Source organism: Anas acuta, chromosome 2 (genome assembly GCF_963932015.1).
Source record: "Anas acuta chromosome 2, bAnaAcu1.1, whole genome shotgun sequence".
Lineage (NCBI taxonomy): Eukaryota > Metazoa > Chordata > Aves > Anseriformes > Anatidae > Anas > Anas acuta.
In genome coordinates this window covers 108508656-108531943 of record NC_088980.1, presented here as the reverse complement: position 1 = coordinate 108531943, position 23288 = coordinate 108508656, and the positions used below count along the sequence as shown (strand labels likewise).

Genomic DNA, 23288 nt, shown 5'->3' with positions numbered 1-23288 from the left:
TTAGTGCCACTAACATTAAAAATAGCAAATCATTATGTTATCCATATAGAATAAGTGATCCCTTGCAAGCATACCGTTTTTTTTTTTCAATACATAACACTACTGAAGTAAGGAGCACCTTGCTCCTCCTGCGGGTAAGATTTATCTTAAAAACTCACCCAAATAACCATGGGGTATCTGTCCTTCTCTCTCCATATACCCTCCTGTTCTTAAAGCATTACTGAAATTTATACTTAAGACTATTAAAAAAAAATACCTCCACGTCTTTGTAGGATTAAACTTGCATACAGTTTCAGGAGTTTGGATGACAATGTCGTTGATTCAGTAATATTTTAATTTCAATACACATTCACTCTGTCATCACGTAGTATCAACATTTGTCTTTTTTTTTTTTTTCTCAATGAGATGTTTGATTGTGTTTGTTTAAATCCCAAATTACTTGACCGTAGCAGGCTGTGTATTGCCTAAATGTCAAAGCATGGGGCGAGAAAAGCTACCAGAGAAAAGAAACAATCTGAGTGCGTGCAACAGAATAAGGTGGAATTTAAAGTACAGAAGGAATAACAAGAGCCTAAGCTGGAAAGGGGAATTCTTGAAATCAGCCACGTTAAGCAACTGTAAAGAACCCTTGTTCCATTACATAAGTGGAATGCCTCCTCAGAGTACATTTACAGAAATGTCCATGTTTGGATTGCATGAGAGATACCGAAAGCTTTCTATTTAACTTACTCTTGTATCTGACTGGCAATTATAGGACTTGCGTACAACAGGGCTAAGATGTGCTGAATGTGTTTCACATTACAGCTGCAAGAGATAATTTGATTCTTCCTGCAGTTTGCATTTTTGTGGTTTTGATGATTTTTCACATCTTTCAAGCTTCAAAAATGCTTTACATCAGCTACACAATGCGTTATAATCTCTTGTGGAAGAAAGCAGTTACTTTGCTAATGTGCACAGACCCGCATTTACTTGCTAAAGAAGCATTTTTCCTCTTCATTCTTCAGTTTGCCTATAGGCATGAGACATGTCGAATTACACCACAAGGAAACCCACTCTGTGTAATGCTGACCTCTAACAATTCTAAATTTAGAGGCATCTCATTGAATATTATAAAAGAAAGCTGATGTGTGAAGAGGGAAAAAAACAGCTAATGGCTTTATTTTAGACCCATCCAATAGTTTTTTTTTTTCCTACCACCAATTCAGTATTAGTATTAGGTTAATGTCATTTACAAGAGGAAAAAAAAACAAAAACAAAAACAAAGGTATCAGTTTTCTCAAGCACCAACTTAAACTGCTAGTTTTAACTAAAGAATAACACATTTTTGAGTTACAGTATCCTTTGGGCACACAGCCATTAGTTAGTAACAATAGCCCTCTGAAACTGTGGCAGAAGCAACAATTCCTGCATTCCTGGAAATTGGTTTGATTTATAGTGCTGTGGCAGCAAATTCTTCAAGAGTTATTATTTAAATATGTGCGTGCTTGTTACAAATAGTCACTGTCTTCATTCTAACACGCCAGAATATTGCCTGCTGTCTCACTGGTTTTGATCTTCCAAATTGCACTTTTAGGAAGCAGCAAGGTGCAACAGCATCCAAAGCTTCCTGCCTTCTGAGACACAGGCAATGGAGAACATGAATATTATTTTGAAACTCTGTTTAAACAAATAAATCACTGAAATTCAGGCCGTGATACTTGGGTTTTAGAGGGTTGGACAGTAGGGATCTTTCGGACACTGAGTACTCAGCGTCAGCTCAGTATTTGTAAGTGCTTTGTTCTTTCAGATTATGTAGGAAAATTATAGGAAAAAAAAAAAAGCAATTTCACGTTTCCAAAATTTTCTACACCACTCCAAAGTCAGCAATCAAGATTTCTCTTCTGTTATTCTGGGTGGTTGGGTGGGGGTATTTCCCTTAAAGGAAAGCTTCCAGTTTGGATACAGGTACACTGACAAAGACCAACTCTTATAGTCTTTTACTTTCTTTCAACCCTTACTTTGCCAGTTCCTAATCCGATGCTAGCTTGCACATTTTTTAATTCTTCCATAATACCTAGGTAATGCTGGAGGACACCACATGGTTAGACTAAACAAAGAAGCTAAAGAAAAAAGGACCCATTTTATGACTCTTCCAGCAGTGGTACAGTGTGCCTCTTGAGGTGGTATGCACTAGCAAACCCCAAATACAGGTGTCACAAAGGAAGGGGGTCAAAGTTCTTCAAACTGGCTCTTCCAAAGTTAGAAGTGTAAAATTCAGGTCAAACTTACAGCTCTATTTTAGCTAGTGTTTCAGCTAAAATGTCAAACAGCACATATTTCGAAATCCACTTCAAAATCTCTACTTAGAATCAGAGCAGATAATGAGGTAAGAACCCCGTGCCAGGCAATTACTAACACTTTGTTAAAGATGTTGGATAAACATGTTTATTGGTAATTCTGGCATGTGCTTGGCACCTGTGCCCATGCAATCCTTTATGTGGTTAGGGGATTTTTTGGAAGAGAAACAGGTATTGCATACAAAGTCTGTTTGAGTAAGCTCACTTCCTTCACAGTTAAACAGGTTTAAGGAAAAAGAAACAACAGCAAACCAGTGGGAATACTGAGCAATTCTGAGAAAGAAAGAAAGAGAGAAAGAGAAATGGGAAGCATGAAATAAGCCAAGTTGCCTACTCACTTCTTTTTTCTTTCTTCTTAAATTTTCCTTTCTTCTTCCCATGCTCCTTTTCATCATCAGATACTATATCTGGAGGCTCATGCAAGCTGTCATGAGGTGGCGAGGGCTCACCGGTGCGGTACAACCCCGGGAATTTTGTAGGACTGATTTCTTCAGAGCTGGGAGTACGAGCAAGACCCCCGCTGTGTTCTACCCGACGGTGTTCACTGGGGCTGCTAGTGGGAGGCAGGAAGCACTCGGTCATTCTGATTCCCTGATATCCAAGTGAAAGCTTCTGCTACCTGTCCATCACACCTGGAGCAGGGAAAAGAAAAATAAAAACATCACAATTTTAAGCACTGGTTTTCAAACACTTTGTTTAGAACTCCGTCCAGAAAATATTACAGACAGCAATGCCATTTGCAACGAACACTGAAACTGATGTCACGAGGCAGGAATATAACAGCAGGTCCTAAGCTCAGTGTTTGCAGAATCTGCCCATTAACTCCTAAGCCATGTTAACAGAGTAAGAGAACTGCTATTTCGGCCACCTCTGCTTAATATGTAATGTTTTACACAGTATAAAGTCTGTATTTTTACATTTGAAGCAACTCTTACAGAACTCAGAGGCAGTTTGCATGCTGATTGTTAACATTTATTATGAAATAGTCTTTAAATTTGTTACATAAAATAGGGTTGTCTGGAAGCTCGGGGTGTTTGCGAGCACTGCAGCTGCATGAAGATCATTTTCATCTTTCCCAAGCATATTTTATAGATGCAAATAAGAACTTGCTTAGCCTGTTGCAGTAAGACAGAAAAAAAGAGTCTTGAAATCAAATTCATCTTCAGATCATGCTAATGCAAAGTAAAGAAGGTAAAACAAGAACAATCAAGTTTTTTAATCACCTACAGCAATCACAACTTCAAGTTTGAAGAAGTTGTGTATTGGGTCATCAGCACCCAGATGCTGGTATGTCGTTTGCTTGGGAGTTGTAGCAAAATAAAAACGAAAAAGCAAAAAATATTTCCATCCATGCAGCTGGATGACAGCTCAAGTCACGGTCAGACACTAACTCTCATCTAGCTCACGTCTGTGCTGCTGTTTAAAGGAGTGCTTAAATCTACTGGAAGACAAACAGAAGGGAGAACGATGATTTTTAAAGCTCCATCAGCGCCATAACCTGGCTGTCTCTGCAGCCACTCAAACATCACGGCAACTGACAAAGTCATCGAGGTGGCTGTGGAGCTGCTGCCCCAGAAAACAGAATTAAAGCATATTACGATTGCACACCAGGGCACATCAGACCTACCTCCACGAGTATTTGAGGTACAACAACAGCACATTAATTTTTAATGTGCTGTTTAATGCAGATAGGGAGATCACAAGGAAGGACAAAGTAGCCAACACTTTGCTAAGCTAGACAAATGATCACGGATACTCAGTATTTTATGAAATCCTCATTCAGGGAAACAAAAGATACCTACTGGCTAAGCAGGAACTCAACGTCCAGCTCCCTAAAGCTTTAGGCTAAAGAGATAGCCAAAAAAAGGTCAATATTTGCAATTACAGAAGCACATTCACTACCACCAGCAGCACGTCCATACCTCACCTGAGTATGGGAACGAGCAGTACACGTCCTATGCATCACCTCTCTTATTTCATTCACCAAAAAACCACAACCTCAAAAGCTGTTGAGCAGCAGACACCATTTCAACAGTAACTCATGGAATGAAATTAGAAAGACTACACATCATTTCTTCTAGTGAACAGGATGCCCCTTAGCCTCTAGTCTATGTCTAGAGTGGGCAAGACAGGTAAGCGTCAAGAGGGAAAGGATAAGGTCACTGTGAAGGATGGAAAGAGCAACCTGGAGAAGAGATGCCTCACCTCTGGCCTCCAGCACATTGCACAACACCCTACAGCAGTTTTACTCAGCTGCTCAGCTCCTGGGGTCTTATTTACAGACTGGGAGAATACAGAAAACAACACTGAATTGTGTTTTGCCGGGTTAATAATCTTAAACGTGTCCAGCTAAGTGTTGTTGTTTTTTTTTTTTCTTCCATTATTTTTAAACCCTCCTCCTTCAGTTCTCTGCAGGCAGACCAGAGCAAAAAATTAATGACACGTGAAACAAAGTAGCTCGCTGCAGGAGAGCACTCAGGGAGTGCTTATGGAAGGAGCAGCTCCTCAGCTGTGGATTTGAATAGGGCACAGCGAGACACGGGACTGGGAAGGGAAACGAAATATTCATGAGATCTTTTATATTGCTCATTCTTTATTCTAGAGACACTAAGAACAAGAAGAAGGGTCCTGCTGGGAGGATCCTCTCTCCGCCGTGACCCTTTCTTCCCGGCCTGTTACTGCGTCAGTGCTCTGAAGGCACCTGCCCCCTCTCTGAGCAGCTCAGGGCTGTGGTACAGCTCCATCACCCACCGCACTTCGTTCTCTGCATTTTCCCTGTCCTTTCCAGCTTTGTTTTCTTTACCGCCCGCTGATAGTGCTGCCACGGCTCCAGCCTGATTTCTGTTTCATCCTCAGCAGGTCACACACAACATGCTTCGACCTCTCTGCCCCACTCCTTGCTCAGGCTCACGTTTGCTCCTCCCTTGTTCTTTATTGAGTCGGTTCCTCCCCTCCAGCTGCACGCTGCTTGCTTCCAGATGCGCCTGCTCAGACCTACCTGTCCTCTTCAGTTCTCCCAAAAACAAGGTTCAGGGAAAGTCTTCCTGCCCAACGTGGAGCTGAGCATGCAGAATAACTGTGTCACAAAAACTGGCACCAACACATTAAAGAGGCCCTGTTTGAAGGACCAAGCTCACAGCCCTCTTTCATTTGGTACAGAAGGCTCCTTTATTTCTGTTTTGCACTGAGCCTGTATTAGGATTTTGGGCCTTGTAACAAATTGCAACAGCTGAAGTGAATTGAAGCAGGTGACTGCAGGCACAGATGCTGCTTCGTAAAACCGCTGAGCAGAGGAAGAGACACCAGGAATTCTGCTGCAGGAATTACACAAGACCACAGCTGAAGTGTGGAGGACGCCCCCAGGTCACCCTGCTTGGCCACACACTGAAAATCCAGATGTCCCACTGAAAATAGCCCCAGCAGAGGACGGAGGCAGAGTGGGAACCCGCTGTCTTCACTCCACGAGAGCAGGGTCCAGACCACAGCCATGTTTCTCATCACTGGTGTTCAGCCCAAAACACCTGGCCACATGTGAAGAAGTGATGTTACTCAAAGACACGAGGCACGCTGCTTTGGGGTGAAATCGCCCCAGTAATAAGCACAGCTCCACTTTGGAAAGTAGTGAGATGGAAGAGGAAAGGAGAAAAACTGCCAGCTGTGGTCTAAGCACGTCAGAGCGCTTCAGAAACGGTGAGTGGTGCTCCCTGATACGACGGATGGTGAAAAAAGATGACTTGGAGGTGAGAAGACAGAGTCTGAAGTGAGTTACTGAGACTACACAACACCTGAGACGTGTCTAAGTTCTGCACCTAGCTCAGGCTGCTGCAAAGCCGTGGGCCTTCCAGGATGGCACAGCTTAGGAAGCCCCAAAGGAGTCATCTTGTATCTCCTGATGGCTGTCAACTACAGCGACAGCTTGGGCAAAGAGCAACGTTTCTACTCACTCTTTTATTCACCCACCAGTCCCCAGGTGCACCAACAGCGCCCCTTTCTCGGCTGAACAGGGCAACGTGAGCATGGGAAGAGAAAGCCAAGCGCATCAAGCAGACGAGTAAAGCAAGTTTACAACTTCACCAGTCAGAGCAGTCACACAAACAGCATGAAGTAACCCTCGGGAGCCATTCACTTTCCACAACTGGCACTAATTAAAGCTTCAGTGTACTAATTTCTCGTTCCATGGTCTAGCCCCACAGCTTCCAGGCTCAACCCTTCTCCTTTAGTTTCTCCATTCCCTCTCCCGCAGCCCTGTTCCTCCACCACCAGCCCTGTCCCTCTCCTCTCTCACAACCTCCTGCTCACCACCAAGACCCGCACAACTTCAGTTTCACCATTCCTCCTCTCCACACCCAATACTTCATCTAATCTCACTTCTTGGCTGCTCGCTGCCTCCTAGGTTTTCCCTTCCCACCTTCTGTTCCTTCCACGTTCAGTCCTGCTTTTAGGGCTTCTGAGAAGTACGCTCCAGCCACAAGCAAGGAAATTTGGGAGTTCATGTCCTGCCAGACTTAGGTTTCCCCTCTAAAACACAAATAGCATTAACAAGGTTAGCCCAATTACTGAAACACTTTTTCATTACAGAAAAGGGATTTTCTTCCCTGCTAGCTTAATTCTCAGAAGTAGCTTGAAGGATTTGGTTAGTGCTTTTTACATTTTTGAACACCAACTACGGGTATCATTCACTCACACTCCACTCCCTCCACTCAGCCAGCTTGAAGACAGCAGTTCGTTTGGTGGAGCCAGTCTGAAAAAAAACAAAAGCAAAACCAAAAATAACCCCCCGACCGGCTGGACTGAACGTACTAAAAATGCTACTCAAAAAAGCAAATTCTAATCAACTGAGTGAAGAAAAAATGAAGCAGATTAGAAGCTGACAGATTTGGCATCAAATACTTCATGGACGTGCTGCTTCAGCTGCATGAATTTAAGTCCATGGGGCCCGATGGGATTCATCCCAGGGTCCTCAGAGAGCTGGCTGGTGTCATTGCAAGACCTCTCTCAATTATTTTTCAATGGTCTGGGGAATGCGGAGAGGTCCCGGTTGAGTGGAAGCTGGCAAACGCCGTTCCAATTTGCAAGAAGGGCAAGAAAGAAGACCCTGTTAATTACAGGTCTGTCAGTCTCACTTCAGTGCCTGGTAAAATTATGGAGAAGATTATTCTGGGAGTTACTGAAAAACACCTGAAAGACAATGTGGTCATTGGTCACAGCCAACATGGGTTCATGAGGGGAAAGTCCTGTCTAATGAACTTAATTTGCTCTAATGACAAGGTCACCCACCTAGCTGGGTAAAGGAAGGCAGCTGATATCTGTCTGTGTTTCAGCAAAGCTTTCAATGCTGTTTCTCACAGCACCCTTCAGGACAGACTGTCCAGAATACAGCCAGACAGAAACATAACGTGGTGGGTGAACAATGGGATGACAGCTCCAGCGTAAGGGGTTACAGTAAATGGGGTTACATCAGGCTGGCAGCCAGACACTAACGGGGTTCTACAGGGCTCCCTTTTAGGGTCAGTTCTCTTCACCGTTTTCATAAATCATGTGGACGCAGAACTGTAAGATACACTGAATATGTTTGAGAACAGCATTAAAATGTGAGGAGCAATTGACTCCATTGAGGGTAGAGAGGCCTTGCAGAGAGATCTGGACAAATCAGAGGCTGGGCAATCACCAACAATATGGAGTTCAGCAACAAAAAGTGACGGATTCTGCACCTGGAGAGGAAGATGTATGAGGAGCAGCTGAGGTCCCTTGGTGTGCTCAGCCCCGAGCAGAGCAGGCTGAGGGGAGGCCTCATGGCGGCCTGCAGCTCCCTCACGAGGGGAGCGGAGGGGCAGGCGCTGAGCTCTGCTCTCTGGGGACAGCGACAGGACCCGAGGGAACGGCATGGAGCTGGGACAGGCTGCCCAGGGTTAGTGGTCATGACACTGAGCTTGCAGAGTTCAAGAAGCATTTGGACAACGCTCTCAGACATAGGGTCTGGTGTCTGGGTGGCCCTGTGTGGAGCCAGGAGCTGGACTCGATGGTCCTTGTGGGTCCCTTGCAGCTCAGGATACTCTGTGATTTCAGTTTCAAGCATTTCTGATATCATTTCTAGAGCACCTACAGACTGAGCAGGGTGGATCATGCAATGGAAAACCAGAACCCAGTGTTCCCAACAGGCCAGAACTCCGCACCCTCAGTTTTGTCACACAACTCAAAAACCTAAGGCTATGTATGGCCCAGAGTCTAAATCCAACCCTCCCGCCCCCGTTTCTTAAACACTGCAGATGACAAGCGTTAACAGCAAGTATGACAGACACTTTGCTTTGGCTTTACCCCTGGTAACAAGCCTGGGACATGCCTATACACCAGAAATACGCAATAGCACTCTGGTACATCTGCACCAACAGCGATTTGCCTGGCAAAAACAGCAGCAGCAGCGCGATAGCACCCGAGGCCCCTGCCAGCAGCTGTGTGGAGCCCTGGGAACCCCCTCAGCTCACACACAGGCAGACACCACCACCACTGCACGTGCACCAACACCTTTCTTACCCATGCCAATCACTCCCTGACAGAGTCCCTTCCCAGCTTTCCTGTAGGCTCCTTTTAGGTACTGGCAGCCCAGGGTAGGGTTGGCTTCTTGGGCTGCTGGCACACGCTGCCAGCTCACATTGAGCTTCTCATCCACCACCACCCCCAGGTCCTTCTCCTCAGGGCTGCTCTCAACCCATTCTCCACCCAGCCTCTATTTGTGCTTGGGATTGCCCCGGTCCAGGTGCAGGACCTTGCACTTGGCCTTGTTGAACTCCATGAGGCTCGCACAGGCCCCTCTCCAGCCTGTCCAGGTCCCTCTGGATGGCATTTCTGCTCTCCTGCATGTCAGCCACACCACTCAGCCTGGTGTCATTGGCAAACTCGCTGAGGGTGCACTCGCTCCCGCTGTCCCCTGTATGTTAAATAATAATCTTTTAACTGGCAGGCCAGCGTTAATGTTTGTCTTACCATTGAATGAATATTCAGCTCTGAGGCCTATCACTCCCAGAAACAAGCATTTCCTAAAAGTAAAAGTAACACCAGACGAACCTTTTGTGTTAAAACTGTAAAAAGTAAGTTTCCTGAGCCTTACATTCAATTTTTGCCACCATGTATTGAACACAAGAAGAGTTCTATAAATTACAAGCTGTCACTTGAACTGACAACTCCATAACCTAACGAGAAACTAAAAACAGCTTTACTTGGATGCCTTCAAAATGTGACACATGACACAGATGATCAGTTCCTATAGATGATTTTTTTTGCCTTGATCCAATATAATTCAAGCAAATCATATCCAGCTTCTGGTGAACATGAAAAAAGAACTGTGGTGGTTGCTCATTCTGTAGCAGCAGAAAGGAAAAGCAAAGATTTCGATGCAGCGAAACTGGTTGTGTAACAGCTTCTCTGATCATTTTTTTAAACTATTTACTAATTTTGTGTCTCAGCCAAAACCAAAGATGTTGCAGAGAAAAATTCCTGTGTAGTAGCAAGGTAACACCAGTGGCTCCTGACCCAGACACCAAAGTTAACAAAAAATCTCCCATCCTGCCTTCACCAGGCATTGCATTACCCCCATATACACTACATGCTAGGCTGCATTCAAATGTTTTCCCAACCTAACTGGAATGGATAGAGTGGGATTTTTCTGCATTCCCAGCACAGCAGTTTTAGCAAAACCTTATTTTTTTAAGCAGTTTTATCCACCAAAACATTTTTTTTTCTGGTATAGCTCATTGCATTTGGAGATCTGCACTGTGTCATGCCAACAAGGCAATTGTTTCATTGATCTGTGTTACATCTACAGGAGCTCAAGCTGCTGAAGTAGAGACCGATGCCTTTCATACAGATCCTATATGTAAAAGAAAATGATCTTTTTTAATTAGTTTGGTTTAGGAGTTTCTCCACAAAAAACAGGACCACACAATCTCCTCTTTTCGAGCATATTCCCATTAAAGCCAATGTCGGCTCTTCATCACGACCACGTGAAGCATTTAGCCTTTATGTAAACTTAAGTTTTGTCATTTTGTTCAGTATCCTACCTAGAGTTGGGCCTGACGAATTCTGTTGTGCACCTCTGCCCCAGATCTGCCCACCACCCAAGAGGAGAATCGATTTAAATATGTGTAAGCTCAGCAGATTGTTCCTTCTGATTAACATCACCACCTCCAGGGCAGAGATGTTGCAAAGTGCCGAGCAAGGTGCGGCACCCGCGGTGTGGGGCAGCACCGGGGCTCTGCAGTACCTGTAGGGCCAACAGCCTGTGGCAGGGACCAAACTCCACGGAGGGAAACTGGGAAGGTGCCTTGGGCCCATTTCCCACTGCTCAAACAGCTGCCGTACCCCGCAATACCCACAAGTCTTCATAGCCAGGCAGCCTTATGAGAAAAGGCATACGAAACACCATCCTTCTACAAAAACAGAGGCATCTTTAGAATTTCAGGTTAAATCCACATGCATTTGCTAAAACCAGCTTCAGAGTACCATTAAAAACAAACACCAAAACACATTACCCCACAAAATGCACAACAACTGCTGTTTTTAACTTGATTACTAAATATAATAAAAATGAACAGAGTAACAACACAAGCAGACGCTAAAACAGGCCACGTGCCACCTCTGGCCAAGAAGTTCATCATCGCACAGCACAGGACAGAACAAGGTCTGAGTGCCCTCCCACACCTGCTGCGTAGCCCTGCCTACACAACAAGTCAGCTTACTTTAAATAAAATTAGTGTAGGTACTCTAATGGAAGCCCTGGTGTACACAGGCTAAAATAGCGTCATCCTCCCCCCACCTCTAAAAGAAAATAAAACTGCCTCAGCTGGTATAAGGCATTTTGAAGAGCGGTGAAATCCTTGCTGTTTAGGACTAAGAAATACCTAACGTAAACTACCTGTGAAAAACACAGATCTGAAACTGACTGCTTCAATGCCAACACTAACTCTAAGCGTCATCGACGTACAGTTGTGGATGTGTTGGATGCTTTCAAAGTCTGGCTGAAATAGCGTATTAAAAACTTACTCGTGAAAGAAGAACTTAGAAAGAGCCGGTGACCAAGATAAAGCTGAACCATGACAGAGAAAGGTAAGCCAGGTCGCCATAAAACTGTCAGCACAAAAAGACTACTGAAGGGAACAACAGATGCAACTTTTTTTTTTTTGATAGAGGATTTTGGCACATTCAAAGATAAGTTTGCAACAGTTGTTGCCAGAAAATTTGTTCTTTTTAATTATCTTTGTTGTAGAACTTGATTTCAATCTACGCCTACATGTGACAGTCACATTAATGCACGGAGCCATCTAGACAACAAAAATCCCAACTGCATATTTGCAGCAGTTCCTCCTTCACCTGGAAAGCTGAGTTTCGGTTCTTTTAAAGTCATTTTCAGAACAAGACATAAAAAACCACTTGATCACATGACCTAAATACGCTGTGGAGAAGTGCAAACCAAAATTTCAGGATTAAAACTTCAGAAGTACGACCTGTGAAAAATCTTTTCCTTTAAGATTAGCTGTCTTATGTGTCTAGTCCATTCAATCAATTAAAATATCCTGTCAAATATGAAAAACTCTTTAAACTGTCTGGAAAAACAGCATCATTTCTGAAGAAGCCTCAAGTGAAAATTAAAGAGGAAGGTATCAGAAAATACTTTTTCCACATTCAATTAAAAAAGAAGATATTTTAGCTTTTATACAGACTGGTGTTGTGCTTTTATATAGCAGTTTGTCCTCAATATTAAAACTACAAATACAGTAAAATCTCTGCAAGTTTACCATGTTAGATCAGGCACCATTACTGAATACACTAACGTAAGTGAAAGCTGTGTATTGGAAAGAGGAAAAAATAGTCATGCAGTTCCATAGTGACAGGGTAGAAAAACACTACTAATCCCATGAAGTAAGGGAGTTTCGTTGCTGGCATGTTTACCTTTGGAATTTGCATTTTGCATTCAATGCACTTCTTGCTAATAAAAACCAGTGAAAATTTGTTTCCATTGCAACATCCAAAAAAATGTTGCTCCGCAACTGGTGATGTGAATTTATGTTTAAAACGCACCTGGACAGGCTAGAAGCACAAAGAGAGCAATAAGCCTAATTACCAGGGTAAGTTAAATATTAAATTTCACAAGTTATTATTAAAAAAAAATATATATTAAATTATAGCTTCTAATGTGAGGTGCAACTCCCATTTTAAAAAGTTCGGTATGGTTTTAAAGAGAAGTGATGCTCTTGCAGAAATCTTACTACAATTTTTGAGAGAAAGGCAAGCTGCAATTTCTGTCAGTGTGATAGCTTTTTCCCAAGGTGCCAAGTTAACAGCACTGCTATCATATACGGTGGTTTTAAAAACCCTTTTTCCAGCTCAAGCTATGGTTGCACCACAGCTCAATGTTCAGTCCCAAGAGCTCCTTCCTGCCAGATGTCTTTTTTCTAGCGAGAAGCTCAGTTATTCTTAATACAAAAGCCAAGGGAAGCAGTCAAAGCTGTAAAACAGGAACTGAATTTTGTTATCGACTTCATCTAGATCATATACACAGAAATGTGACATGTTTCAGACAATGCAGGACAAAAATATACAGATGAAATGCATTTTTGTTTCATAGCTACATGAATTAAGTGAGTAGCGTTTCACTGACTGCTATCAAATGTACAAAAGAGCAACATGAGACCAGATTCATTTGGCTTAAAATCATTTTCAGTTTGCTCCAAAGTTGTGCCCGCTCTGCACTCCTCCTCTGCAGCAGCTGCCTGGCCCCGTCCCTCCTTATGCAAGCAGCCAGCGCTCATCCCTTTCTACCCTTGTACGCCTCCAGAGACCAAACCAGCCAGTCCAAAAAGCTCAGCTCCTTGCGAGCAAGGTGAAAAAAGGCAGCAATGTGGAAATGAGAAAGCTGCTGCTACTACTTCCAAAGCTGCCCCTTCCGTTGCACTGAAGCAGAGGGCAGCAGACGCTTGTACAAGAACACCTTTCCCCACAAGTTAAAATTGTGAATCTTGACACACTGAGGCGAGGGCTTCCCCGGCTTTGGAAGTGAGCTGGGGACTGCCCACGAGGTCATACCAAGAGCTATAATCCTTCTTTTGAAGAAATTTCAGAGCTGAATCAATCACTTAAGGTCTACATACCTTCCTAGCGCTTGAAGGAAACGCACAGATGACAAACTATTAACGATTACGGGTGCACCAATGAGGATGAAGTGACTTCCTTAAATTATTATAATAATATAATACCAACAGAATAATGACACAATTAATTCCGTACTTAGAAGACTACTTCACTCGATTATTTAAAACTAAACATTTTCTCTACCAACGCTAACTAGGTTACCTACCACAATCACCTAACTATTCTAATTATTCAGACTGATATTATTATTGTTTTAGCAACTGGTGAGAACCAGTTTCTTTATTCACTATTTATCTCTTTGTTATTTTAAAATTCATTAAGCAATTAGTGCTATTTTTTATTCACAATCTTATGTCAAGCTGCTTCTGGAAGAAACTGCAACTCGCTCAAAGATGATAACTGCTTATCATCTGTATTCTTCTCTGCTTGGTATTAGAGAAGCTATGCAAGAAAAAAAACAAAACAACCACGTTCTCTATTTAAATACACCTTACTTGCGTACCAAAGGAAACACCACTGGCTGTGAGCTGATTGCTCCTGAACATTGTGATCTTGTGGCTTTGAATTGGTAGATCTCAGTCTTGCACACATACTTTGAATTCATAGATAAGATAAGAAAAACCAAAGCTGCTGCTTTTTTGATTTGAATAATAAACGACACCTAGAACTCCTATTACATCTCCCAAAGCTTTTTGTAGGGCATGTTTTGTTTAGCTGTTAACTTCGGTTTGTATCTCCCCAATAAATTACACCACCCTCCAAAGCCGCTCTACTTTTTCTTCGTCTTTTTCACAAATGCTTCCATGCTAGTTCAAAACTGTCACGATACCTTACAAAACCTAAACCAACGATGCTTCCTGGTGCACTACCTCCTTGTAACAAAAGAGAGGAGTCTCTCATTTCTCTGGATACCTTCCAGCTGAGCTCTGCACACGCCTCTGTGCTGGCTCTGGCTCCCCTCAGGTCCCGAGGTGGTTGTACATCCCTCCCCAGAGCACTGCCCCAGGAAAGCCCCTCTCACTGCCACACGCCTGGGGACCCAGCTAAGCACCAGCCTCTTGCAGGTCACTCCCAGCCCAGACATGCTCGGTTGATTCCGTTGTTGTTGGCTTGTTTTTTTTAAAGCAACAACTTGCAAATTACGGTCCGCGAGACACTGGTGAGTTGAAGAAAGCTGACGAATTCTTTAGGTGAAAATCTGAAGCCGACATATGGCAAACCAGGACTATTTTTAAGGGTTGTGAGTCATTCACTGAATTCAAAATAATCAGATGCGCTAGTTCAGAGAAAAGCTTAGCAGATTATACCAAACATACAATTAAATGGAGATAAATGTCATACTACACTTTATTTTGACATTTTGAGGCCAGCTACATGACACCAAGCTTTACAGAAAGAACCTAAATTTGCATTTGTTGGTATTTATTGCTAGACAACAGCATCTTCCCTTTTTCCTCCCAAATAGCTTGTCAGAAATAGCAGCATGTGCTGAAAAAACATTCTAAGCCTTGCTGTAAGAAAATATAGCCGAAACATTTTAGGGACGTGCCTAAACGACACACGTGAGATCAGAACTCCGAAGTGCTAGGTGCACACGTGCACCAGTTGAGCTTCACCTGCCCCTACGCAGCGAAGCCATGCAGCACACAGAAATGGAAACAAGGCACCCTATAGAAGAAACCTTTTTTTTCCCCATTTCACTTCTCTGTAGAGGAGAGCCCCTCAAGAGCACGTGCTGCACTGACTGTACTAGACTATGCTAAAGTGATCTGCAGGAAGCCTACACCATGTTTCATCAGCAACTGTGTGTAACAGCATAAAAAAATCTATTCGAAGGGACCTCTCCCCAATTTTTTTAAGCTTGCTGATGAATGTGAATCATTGCAATCCTGGATCACATCCCCCAGGGCCTTACTATCGCCCTTAGAAAGGTGTATGACAGGTGGAGAGTCCCGGTGAGCTGCTCACAGAAAGGCTTGGGTTGGAGGAGCGCTTAACAACCGGTTGGCTCCAACCTCGCTTTCCAGGTGAGAAACAGGCACAAGGGGTGCTGCCACAGCTGCCTTGCTGTGCTGGAAGGAAAAGATCCACACAAACCCACCTCTTTTACGCGACTTCCCCAAAGACCTCTGCCTATTATTACTCTATTTAACAAGAAAACCACCAACCCCAGGACACCCAGGGGAGGGCCACACACAGCATTTTCAGGGACAGATCCCCTACAGCCTGGCTTCCCCACACACAAGCACCCCGCCAGCTGCCCCACAGCCCCCCACACCCCCTCAGGGCTCCCCCACCCCAAACCCGGGCACTGAGCAGCACCAGGGGCACCCCCGACCCCACACGAGGGCAGGGAGCAGCCAGCACCCCCCTCACCCTCCCCACCCCCCCCGCAGCCCCAGGCCGGCCCCCCCTTCCCGGGGACGCCTCATGAGGCGCTGCCCCCCCCCCCCTCCCCCTCAGCAGCCGTTAACGGCCGGGGGGGGGCTCGCGCCGCCCGTTACCCCCCTCCCAGCCCCGGAAGCGGCTTCCTCAGCGGGGTTACCGGCGGTAGCGGGGCTCCCCCCGCGGGCACTGACCGTCGGGGTCCCGCTCGCCGGCGCTGCGGCTCCGCCTGCGGTGCCCATCCCGGCCCCGGCCCCGGCCCCGGCCCGCAAGGACGCCTGAGGAGCGGCGCGAGCTCGCCCGCCGCGCGCATGCGCGGGGAGCCCCCCCCGCGACGGGTTGCGGAGAGCTGCGCATGCGCCGCGTAGGGAGGGGGCTGAGGGGCGGTGGGGCCCGCGCGCGGTGCGTGATGGGTGTTGTAGTTCCAAGGGCAGGGGTGCCGGAAGGGGAGGCGGAGCGCGGCTTCCGGCCGCCGGACTACAACTCCCAGCGGGCTTTGCGGTCGCCTCATGCCCACCGCTCCTGTGTGGAGGGGGAGTTTTTACAAATAAACGTGTCCGTTAGTGACGGTTACAGCAGCACACGACTGAACCCGCTGTGGTTTAACGCCCCTTAACGTCTGTAACGGCACAAGCACCCAGCACACGGGGCACAACCCGCCACAGCCCCGGGGGCGCTGCCTCTGTCCTCCTCCTGTGTGGCAGGAGGAGCCGCCTCCCAGGGCTCCACCTCCTAAAATACAGCTTATAATGTTACAACCTGGGTATAACATTATAAATTGGGTCATAAATTGCCGTTTGGCAGGACGTGAGGTGACGGAGAGGCGCCCCGTGCCAAGACCCGTCGCCAGCTGGGCGCGCATCCTGTTTATGGAGACATTTGGAGCAATTTTACCCTCTTCTAACGCGAGTTTCTGTCACGTTAGGCACCTGCGGATCTTGAACCCTTTTCAGGATTGCTGGCCCACAAGGGGATCTGCCTCAGTATGAAGTGCCCCGGCTCGTTCCCGCTGCCGGAGCCCCCGGAGCATGAACATGGTGGCAGCGTGCCACCTGCTCCCGTCAGCCGCTCGAGGCTCAGTGCCACTCAGTCCCTGTCAAAGGGGCTCTTTGTGCGGCCTCCTGGGATAGTGGAAAAGGTCCCCCTCAGGAATTGGTGCTATTCAGTAGGCAGCACAAAGGGGAGGGCTGTAAATGCTCCGATTAGTGTTGGAGAGCACAGGGATGTTGTCCCCACAATGTTACATATTATTATTACATAACCACGCGGCTTCCAGTGCACCTCCTCCCTTCCCCGAGAAATGGTTTAACACCAAGTTACCTTCTGGTTTATTTAACTTCACGTCGCAGCTAATGCTCTGGGGGATTTCCGTCGGGGAAAGGCTGGACTGCTCCTGGCAGCAGAAGAGAGGGAGGTTACTTGGGTGACATCCGAAGGCATCCGGGATGATCGCCTGTGAGGAGCTCCACTCGAAGCGACAGTCGCCAGAGGCTCTCAGCTCTGAAGAATAAGCATTACCAGCGGCTGTTGCCAACACAAGTTTGCACACAATGGGCCCATCAGCTAATGAACACGGAATGAGCCCTCTCCCATTTTTTGATGAAGACAAACAAGAGATTGTGAGCAGAGCTTAGAAGACCAATTTCCTGCCATGTGAAATACATTTGGCTGACTCCTGACTTTACAAAACTCGTTGTGGTCTGAAGCCTGCTTAAACAGACAGAGGCACGTTCTTACCCTACACACCCTGCATTTACTCCTCCTAAACTCGTACTGTTTTAAGGACAAAGTCAAGCAGAGATGGCAAGCTCTCTGCTTTGAAATTTGTCTTGCTGTTGCATCTGAGCCTCTTATGTGTAATGAAATAATAATGAAGATACAGAAAGCATTTTTGTCAGGAAAAAGAAAAGGGAGAAAAAAAGCACAGCTGTGTAAATGAGTAATTCCCTGCCATTTTCTCTCAGTTGAAATACCTCTTCAAGAAAGCCAGCTCAGTGGTTGAGGTTGTCTGTTTATTAGTGAAAGCTAATAACTTCTTCTGATCGTCAGTCTAAAGTAGCCCCTCAGAAGCCATTTTAGTATCTCAGGTTCTAAGTTTGTCCAAAATTAGTCAGAAAATAATGCTCCTTTGAACAAGATGGCTCCTCCCAGATATGATCAGCTCAATAGTTAAAGCATGTTCAGTGGTTCACTGGCACTCGGTCTATGTGGTTGGATCTGCTGGTACCATGTACGAACTCCTCAGGAAATAAAGCGCTGTGAAGTCATTTTTTGCTTACACAACTAAAAGAGCTGTGCACACAATGGAAAGTACCAGATAACTTCCAGAAATCAATTCCATGTCATGACCAAAGGCCAAAGCAAGCGCACTCATTTTAGTGCAGAAACCATCCATCCATCTTCTTTCCTTGATTAGCCACATAATTGAACTGAGAGCTGAACTTGGTATCGTCATGAAACACCCGGTCCTTCAGAGGTGAAGAAAAACTGGCAGAACTTGAAAAGAGGGCCTGCGCTCCCCACAGCCTCCGTTTCTCCCAGTCCTGACTGCACCACGACTTAGTTTCAATGGGGAGAGGGAGAGATGAAAAATGTTCTCTCAAAACCCTCAAAGAGGGTGGGTGCCTGTACAACTCCCTTGAGAGTTATGGAGGTACGCTATTTTAAAGTCTTTGCACTCATTCAGATTTTTAACTTTTATACTATGCTTCCTGGTAACATTCACCTTGACAAAATCACGAGAATGAAAACACAAGAAACAGTAATGTCTTTTTATTAAAATACCTCTTAAAACACTCATCGTAATAAAATACATTTGCTATTGCTGTATGACATTAGCATACACGCAACGCTTACAGCAAACTCTAGACAGCATTAAGAATTACAAAAATAAGGCAAGCCCCAGAAAGTGTGCATCCTCACTACCTACTCTCAGGCCATTACACAGACCGATCTATTTACAATTTTATGCTGTTCCCCCAGGGTTTCCCAGACACGTGTTAGGCAAGTCTCCTCCACCCTCGCTGTTCCTTTGACTTGACCTCAGTGAAATCCTGGTGATGTGAGCGGAGTCGCTGTCATAGATCCACGACAGCACGTGCCTACCCAGAAACATCAGCTCTGTTTTATTTTGTTTTGTTTTTCCTCTCATAGAAGATTCTGAACTACGGTAGCGTTTCAAATAATTTAACATTTTGAAGTCTTAAACATGCTAGCGACCTGCAGGAATGCTCACTACGTGCCTTCTGAATTGGTGAAGAACAACGCATCGTCCTCCAGCCAGAAGCGGGCACAGCTGCTCCTAACATATTCTTTCTCTCATTCATTTTAAGGAAATCAGGAAAAAGAAAAGATAACATGAATCGTCAGATATGCAAAGATCAACTCCTTCATTACAAGCTAGGTTCTTCTATTCACATCTACGACTTTTTATCACTTAATTGCAAGTTTAAAGTATGCCGGTACTCCGTTATCTACTAGTTCAAAACAAACTGTCATCTTTCAAGTACTTCTTTACAGCTGGAAAAGAGACTGGAGAAAGTAACGTTATTTCACAAGAGTTATTTATATATTGGCTTGTTGAAAGAGCTGTATGAAAAAACCACCCAGGCAACCTTTCAGTAAAATAAATGTAAAATGACTGCTTTCATTTGTACACGGTACAGATACACAGGAGTGACTAGAAAACAGTGGAATCCCTCTGGACTGAGGTTAGTGAGAGAAACAGGACTAGTCAAATTGTTCGTGTGCATATAGATATACGCATATATGCATTAAAAAAAATGAGGAGTTAAAAAGTACACCATTATAAATACCAGAAGCTGATCCTAAACTACTCACGCACTTTATTCCTGTACTCAGTACCATGATCAGTGGAGACTTTATTGGGTCCTAACAATCGCCATGTAACACGTTACAATTCTTTTTTACAGACATGGACAAGGTTCTGTACCCAGAACACCCTCACTTCGCCTTTGAGGACACATCTTCAATGACAACATCTCATGGGGAAAAAAAAGAATTAAGTTTTGGAATAAATATTCAGAGCAAACTTAAATGTGAAGGCGTCTGCTGCCAACTGCTCAACCATAGCACCTGCTAGTTCACGCTTTTTCATTCTTCTTTATTCACTTAGTCATTAAATTCATAATAAACTTTCATGTTCCCTTTGCTGCACCGAATGTTCAGAAATTAAGCGACCCTAGAGAACAGTGCAAAAAGAGGGAGATGCAACTGCACCTAACGTATTCAAGAAAAGACTGAAAAGTTTTTTTTTCAGTTCCCAACATACTGAAAAGTGCAGGGCAAACGAAACTTGTAGAAGTGTCCCATACAGTGTTGTGTTGGGCAGCCCTTCTAAGAAGCTAGGATTTTATCCACGACAGCCCACATTTTGAATTTGAAGGGAAAGCATTACTTATTCTTCAAATACCGTTTTCACAATAGAAGGCTATGCTCAGAAACTGAAAGGTAATAAGGTTTGAAAATAAAAACCTAAAGAACTCTCCCTCTTCAACTCAGTATCCATTTAATTACTTGTTGAACTTAGACGATGGGAATCTCATTACCATGTGCTTAAGGTTTCCCTACTCTAACTACTAGCTCTAGTATTACCTCCTGAAAACCAATACAGTCGATAGTTTCGAATCAGAGGAAAGCAAATCAGAACAGCAAGGATGAGCACAGCTGTACCATTCGAACAGAAACAAAGAAAAATAAACTTAAAACGTAATGTCAAAACATCTACAAGTTAGCCTTGCTTGAATTAAAAAACAAAAAAAGGAAAAAAGTTTCAAATTTTATACATCTTTTTTCAACCAGCTACATTTAGTTGCAACCAGTAGGCACTCCACCACAAGGCAGTGTTTTCCAATCCCCAGCTCGGAACTGCGAGGGATTACTTTGGCCTCCATAGTACTGTATTTCACTTTTCCTGCTTCAAAACATACAGTTCATGCATTTTACAGTTTTGCTGCCGTAGTCGATGCATTCCGGGCCGATACACTCACAGCAGGCGTTGTGAAACCATCGGTACTTGGACGCTCCCATGGACTCGCAAGAGATCTTGCACTGATGTATTGACATGCAGTCATCAAAATACACCACAGTACACATGTGTTCTAAACCAAGAGGGGGAAAAAATGGTTTTAAAGGTCTTAAAGTACTTTAAAAGGTCAGTTAAAAATTAATTACACATATAGCTTTCGAGGTAGGAGTGCAATCATCATGACTATGAAGCATAAAGGGAAAAAAAGGCGATAGGGAAAGCAGAGAGAGGAGGCAGAGACCCTAGGGGAGTGAGATCTGTCAATTTTAAGTTCTCAGTGTCTACAGCTCAGCCTGTTGTCTGCTAGGATGAGCTATGCCGAAATATGTTATCACAAAATACTTACATTTCAGAGAAGCTGTTTTAAAAACATCAAACCCCACTCATTTAAGTATAAACATTTTCTCCTAGTCCCCTGGTTCAACACTACTCTCACAGCACATTAAATCAGTGTATCTAGAGCCACGGAGCCCCATTTTCCTCGGCTTGAAACAGCACGCTTTTTTAATTATTATCTTCAGCAGCACCAGTTTTACTACGACGATTAGGAAATCCTCTCTGCCTTGTTGTCTAAGCGCTCTCTTTGTTGTTCAGTTGCTTGAAATGCCCTGAAGTTTGGCGGTGTAACCCAAAACCGGAGCTGAGGCTTTTACCACAGCTCCAAAACAAAAAGCAGCCCTCCACGGCCGGCTTCCAAGTCCCCGAGCTGACGGCTCCCTCCAACTTTTCTCTCTGCTGCGCCTGTGATTACCCCACAGATAACTCTTCATCCTCCAAAGGATCTTGACTGCAGGACATTTACCCCCAGGACTTGTGAGCTGGGAGCAGCAGGAGGCTTTCTAGCCTCTTTCTGCTTGAAGTGTGTGGATCCAGAAGAAACATACTGACCTACACCCCAGGTGGATTAGGAAAACGTGATCCAAACAGACATAATAAATCAGACCGTGTTGGTTTCATTGTTGTTTTTCTTTTTTTATAGTGATTATGGAGAAGGGGAAGCAACCAAAGGATGCCAGGCGCGATGCAGCTGTTAACCACAGCTTTCATGCTGCCAGCCCACTGAAAGCAAGGGAGTGTTGGCTGCTTTGTTCAGGCTCTGAGCTGACAACCTTCTTGCAGGCACCACGCACAAAGCGAGAGGCATGAGGAGCCCTGAGGAGGAAGCGCGGAGCCACAGCCGAAGCAGTTCTCGGCTCCCAGGAAAGCTGTGCTGTGAGTAAAGCTGCAGTTATTCAAGAAATCTCGGAGAACTTGAAGTACTGCTGGGAATGTCAACAAAAAACGCAGTGGCTGCCTAAGTCCTGTCCCGTTCTTGGCACTTCTCTTTCTACAGCCCTTGAACATAAAGCCCAGCAGGCACCCTCGTACACCAAACAGTCCCAGACCACTGGGGCAGCCCGTTTCTGTGCCCCTCACTGCTCACGGGAGGTGCTTAGGCATCAAATGGAGGCCCAGAGCTTCTGCCACAGGCGCTCCTAAATCTTCCTGGATTAGCTGGGATTAGAAGACTTCAGTAGGAAAGGACCTACAAAGATCTCTGAGCCCGACCGCCTGCCCACGTCAAGGCTAACCAAAACTTACCGCATATTACCGAGGGCATTATCCAAATCTCTCGCTGCGAAATCAGCTTTGGAGGCACCACCTCCACCTGACTGCCCCTAATCTCCGGACTAGCTGCAGAAGGCACAGCCTCTCGTGGCTGAACAGCAGCGAAACAACCTCGGAAAAAAAGCTGGAATACGTAATTTTGAGGCTGCAAAAATCAACGACACCGAACTACCCCTGGCTGAAGTTGCCGTCTCCTGCTCCGTGCGACGCAGCCCACGCGTGCTCTGCGTCGGTGGCTCAGGGCACAGGCACAGCCTGTGGAAAAAGCAGGCTGTAACCCAAAGAGCAGAGCACACGGAGCTACACGCAGCTACACAGCCCTGCTCCTCCTCAGCAGAGCCGGTGTTTCCGCCCAGACGCCGAATTTCGGAAAGAGCTCCTCACACCAAGCATGAAATCCCCCTTCACAGGCTGCAGAAACAGGGTCGTAAAAAAATAACTTCGACCAACCAAAAGTGCTGGCTCAGTGGGGATCTGGGGGAGTATTTAAATTGTTGAACAAACCTAATTAGGCAGGCACTGCTGCCTCCCTGGGCGTAGATAAAAGGGATGGACGGGGAAGGGGAAGAGGAGCAGCAGGAGGCTGCCAGCTCCCTAGCTCTTTTTTGCCATATCACCTGTTAGAAGTCAAAAAACAACAAAAGCAGCATTTTTTCAGTATCTTCTTGGCACAGCTTCAGAGGCCGATGCCCTTTATGGCCCTGCCAGACCTCCTCTACCTGGCTGGCACTCGCGGGAAGCCTGAGCCCAGAGCTGCCACCACGCGCCGT

At 45.2% G+C, this 23288-nt stretch overlaps 2 protein-coding genes across 3 annotated transcripts in view; both read right to left on the bottom strand.

Moving 5' to 3' along the window:
- Positions 1 to 16216, bottom strand: part of RALBP1 (ralA binding protein 1) — a 28383-nt gene extending 12167 nt beyond the window's left edge. Inside the window, exons 1-2 of one of the 2 annotated variants that reach the window (XM_068671638.1) lie at positions 16058 to 16216; positions 2675 to 2968 (exon numbers count right to left, since the gene is read on the bottom strand). In XM_068671638.1, coding sequence (XP_068527739.1) covers positions 2675 to 2918 — 244 coding nt within the window. In that variant the 5' untranslated portion in view covers positions 2919 to 2968; positions 16058 to 16216. Of the gene's footprint in view, positions 1 to 2674; positions 2969 to 16023 lie in introns of both variants that reach the window. The other variant, XM_068671640.1, reaches the window with a different exon arrangement.
- A 2404-nt stretch (positions 16217 to 18620) lies between these two features.
- Positions 18621 to 23288, bottom strand: part of TWSG1 (twisted gastrulation BMP signaling modulator 1) — a 16411-nt gene continuing 11743 nt past the window's right edge. Inside the window, exon 5 of the mRNA XM_068671624.1 lies at positions 18621 to 20983. Coding sequence (XP_068527725.1) covers positions 20802 to 20983 — 182 coding nt within the window. The 3' untranslated portion in view covers positions 18621 to 20801. The remainder of the gene's footprint in view (positions 20984 to 23288) is intronic.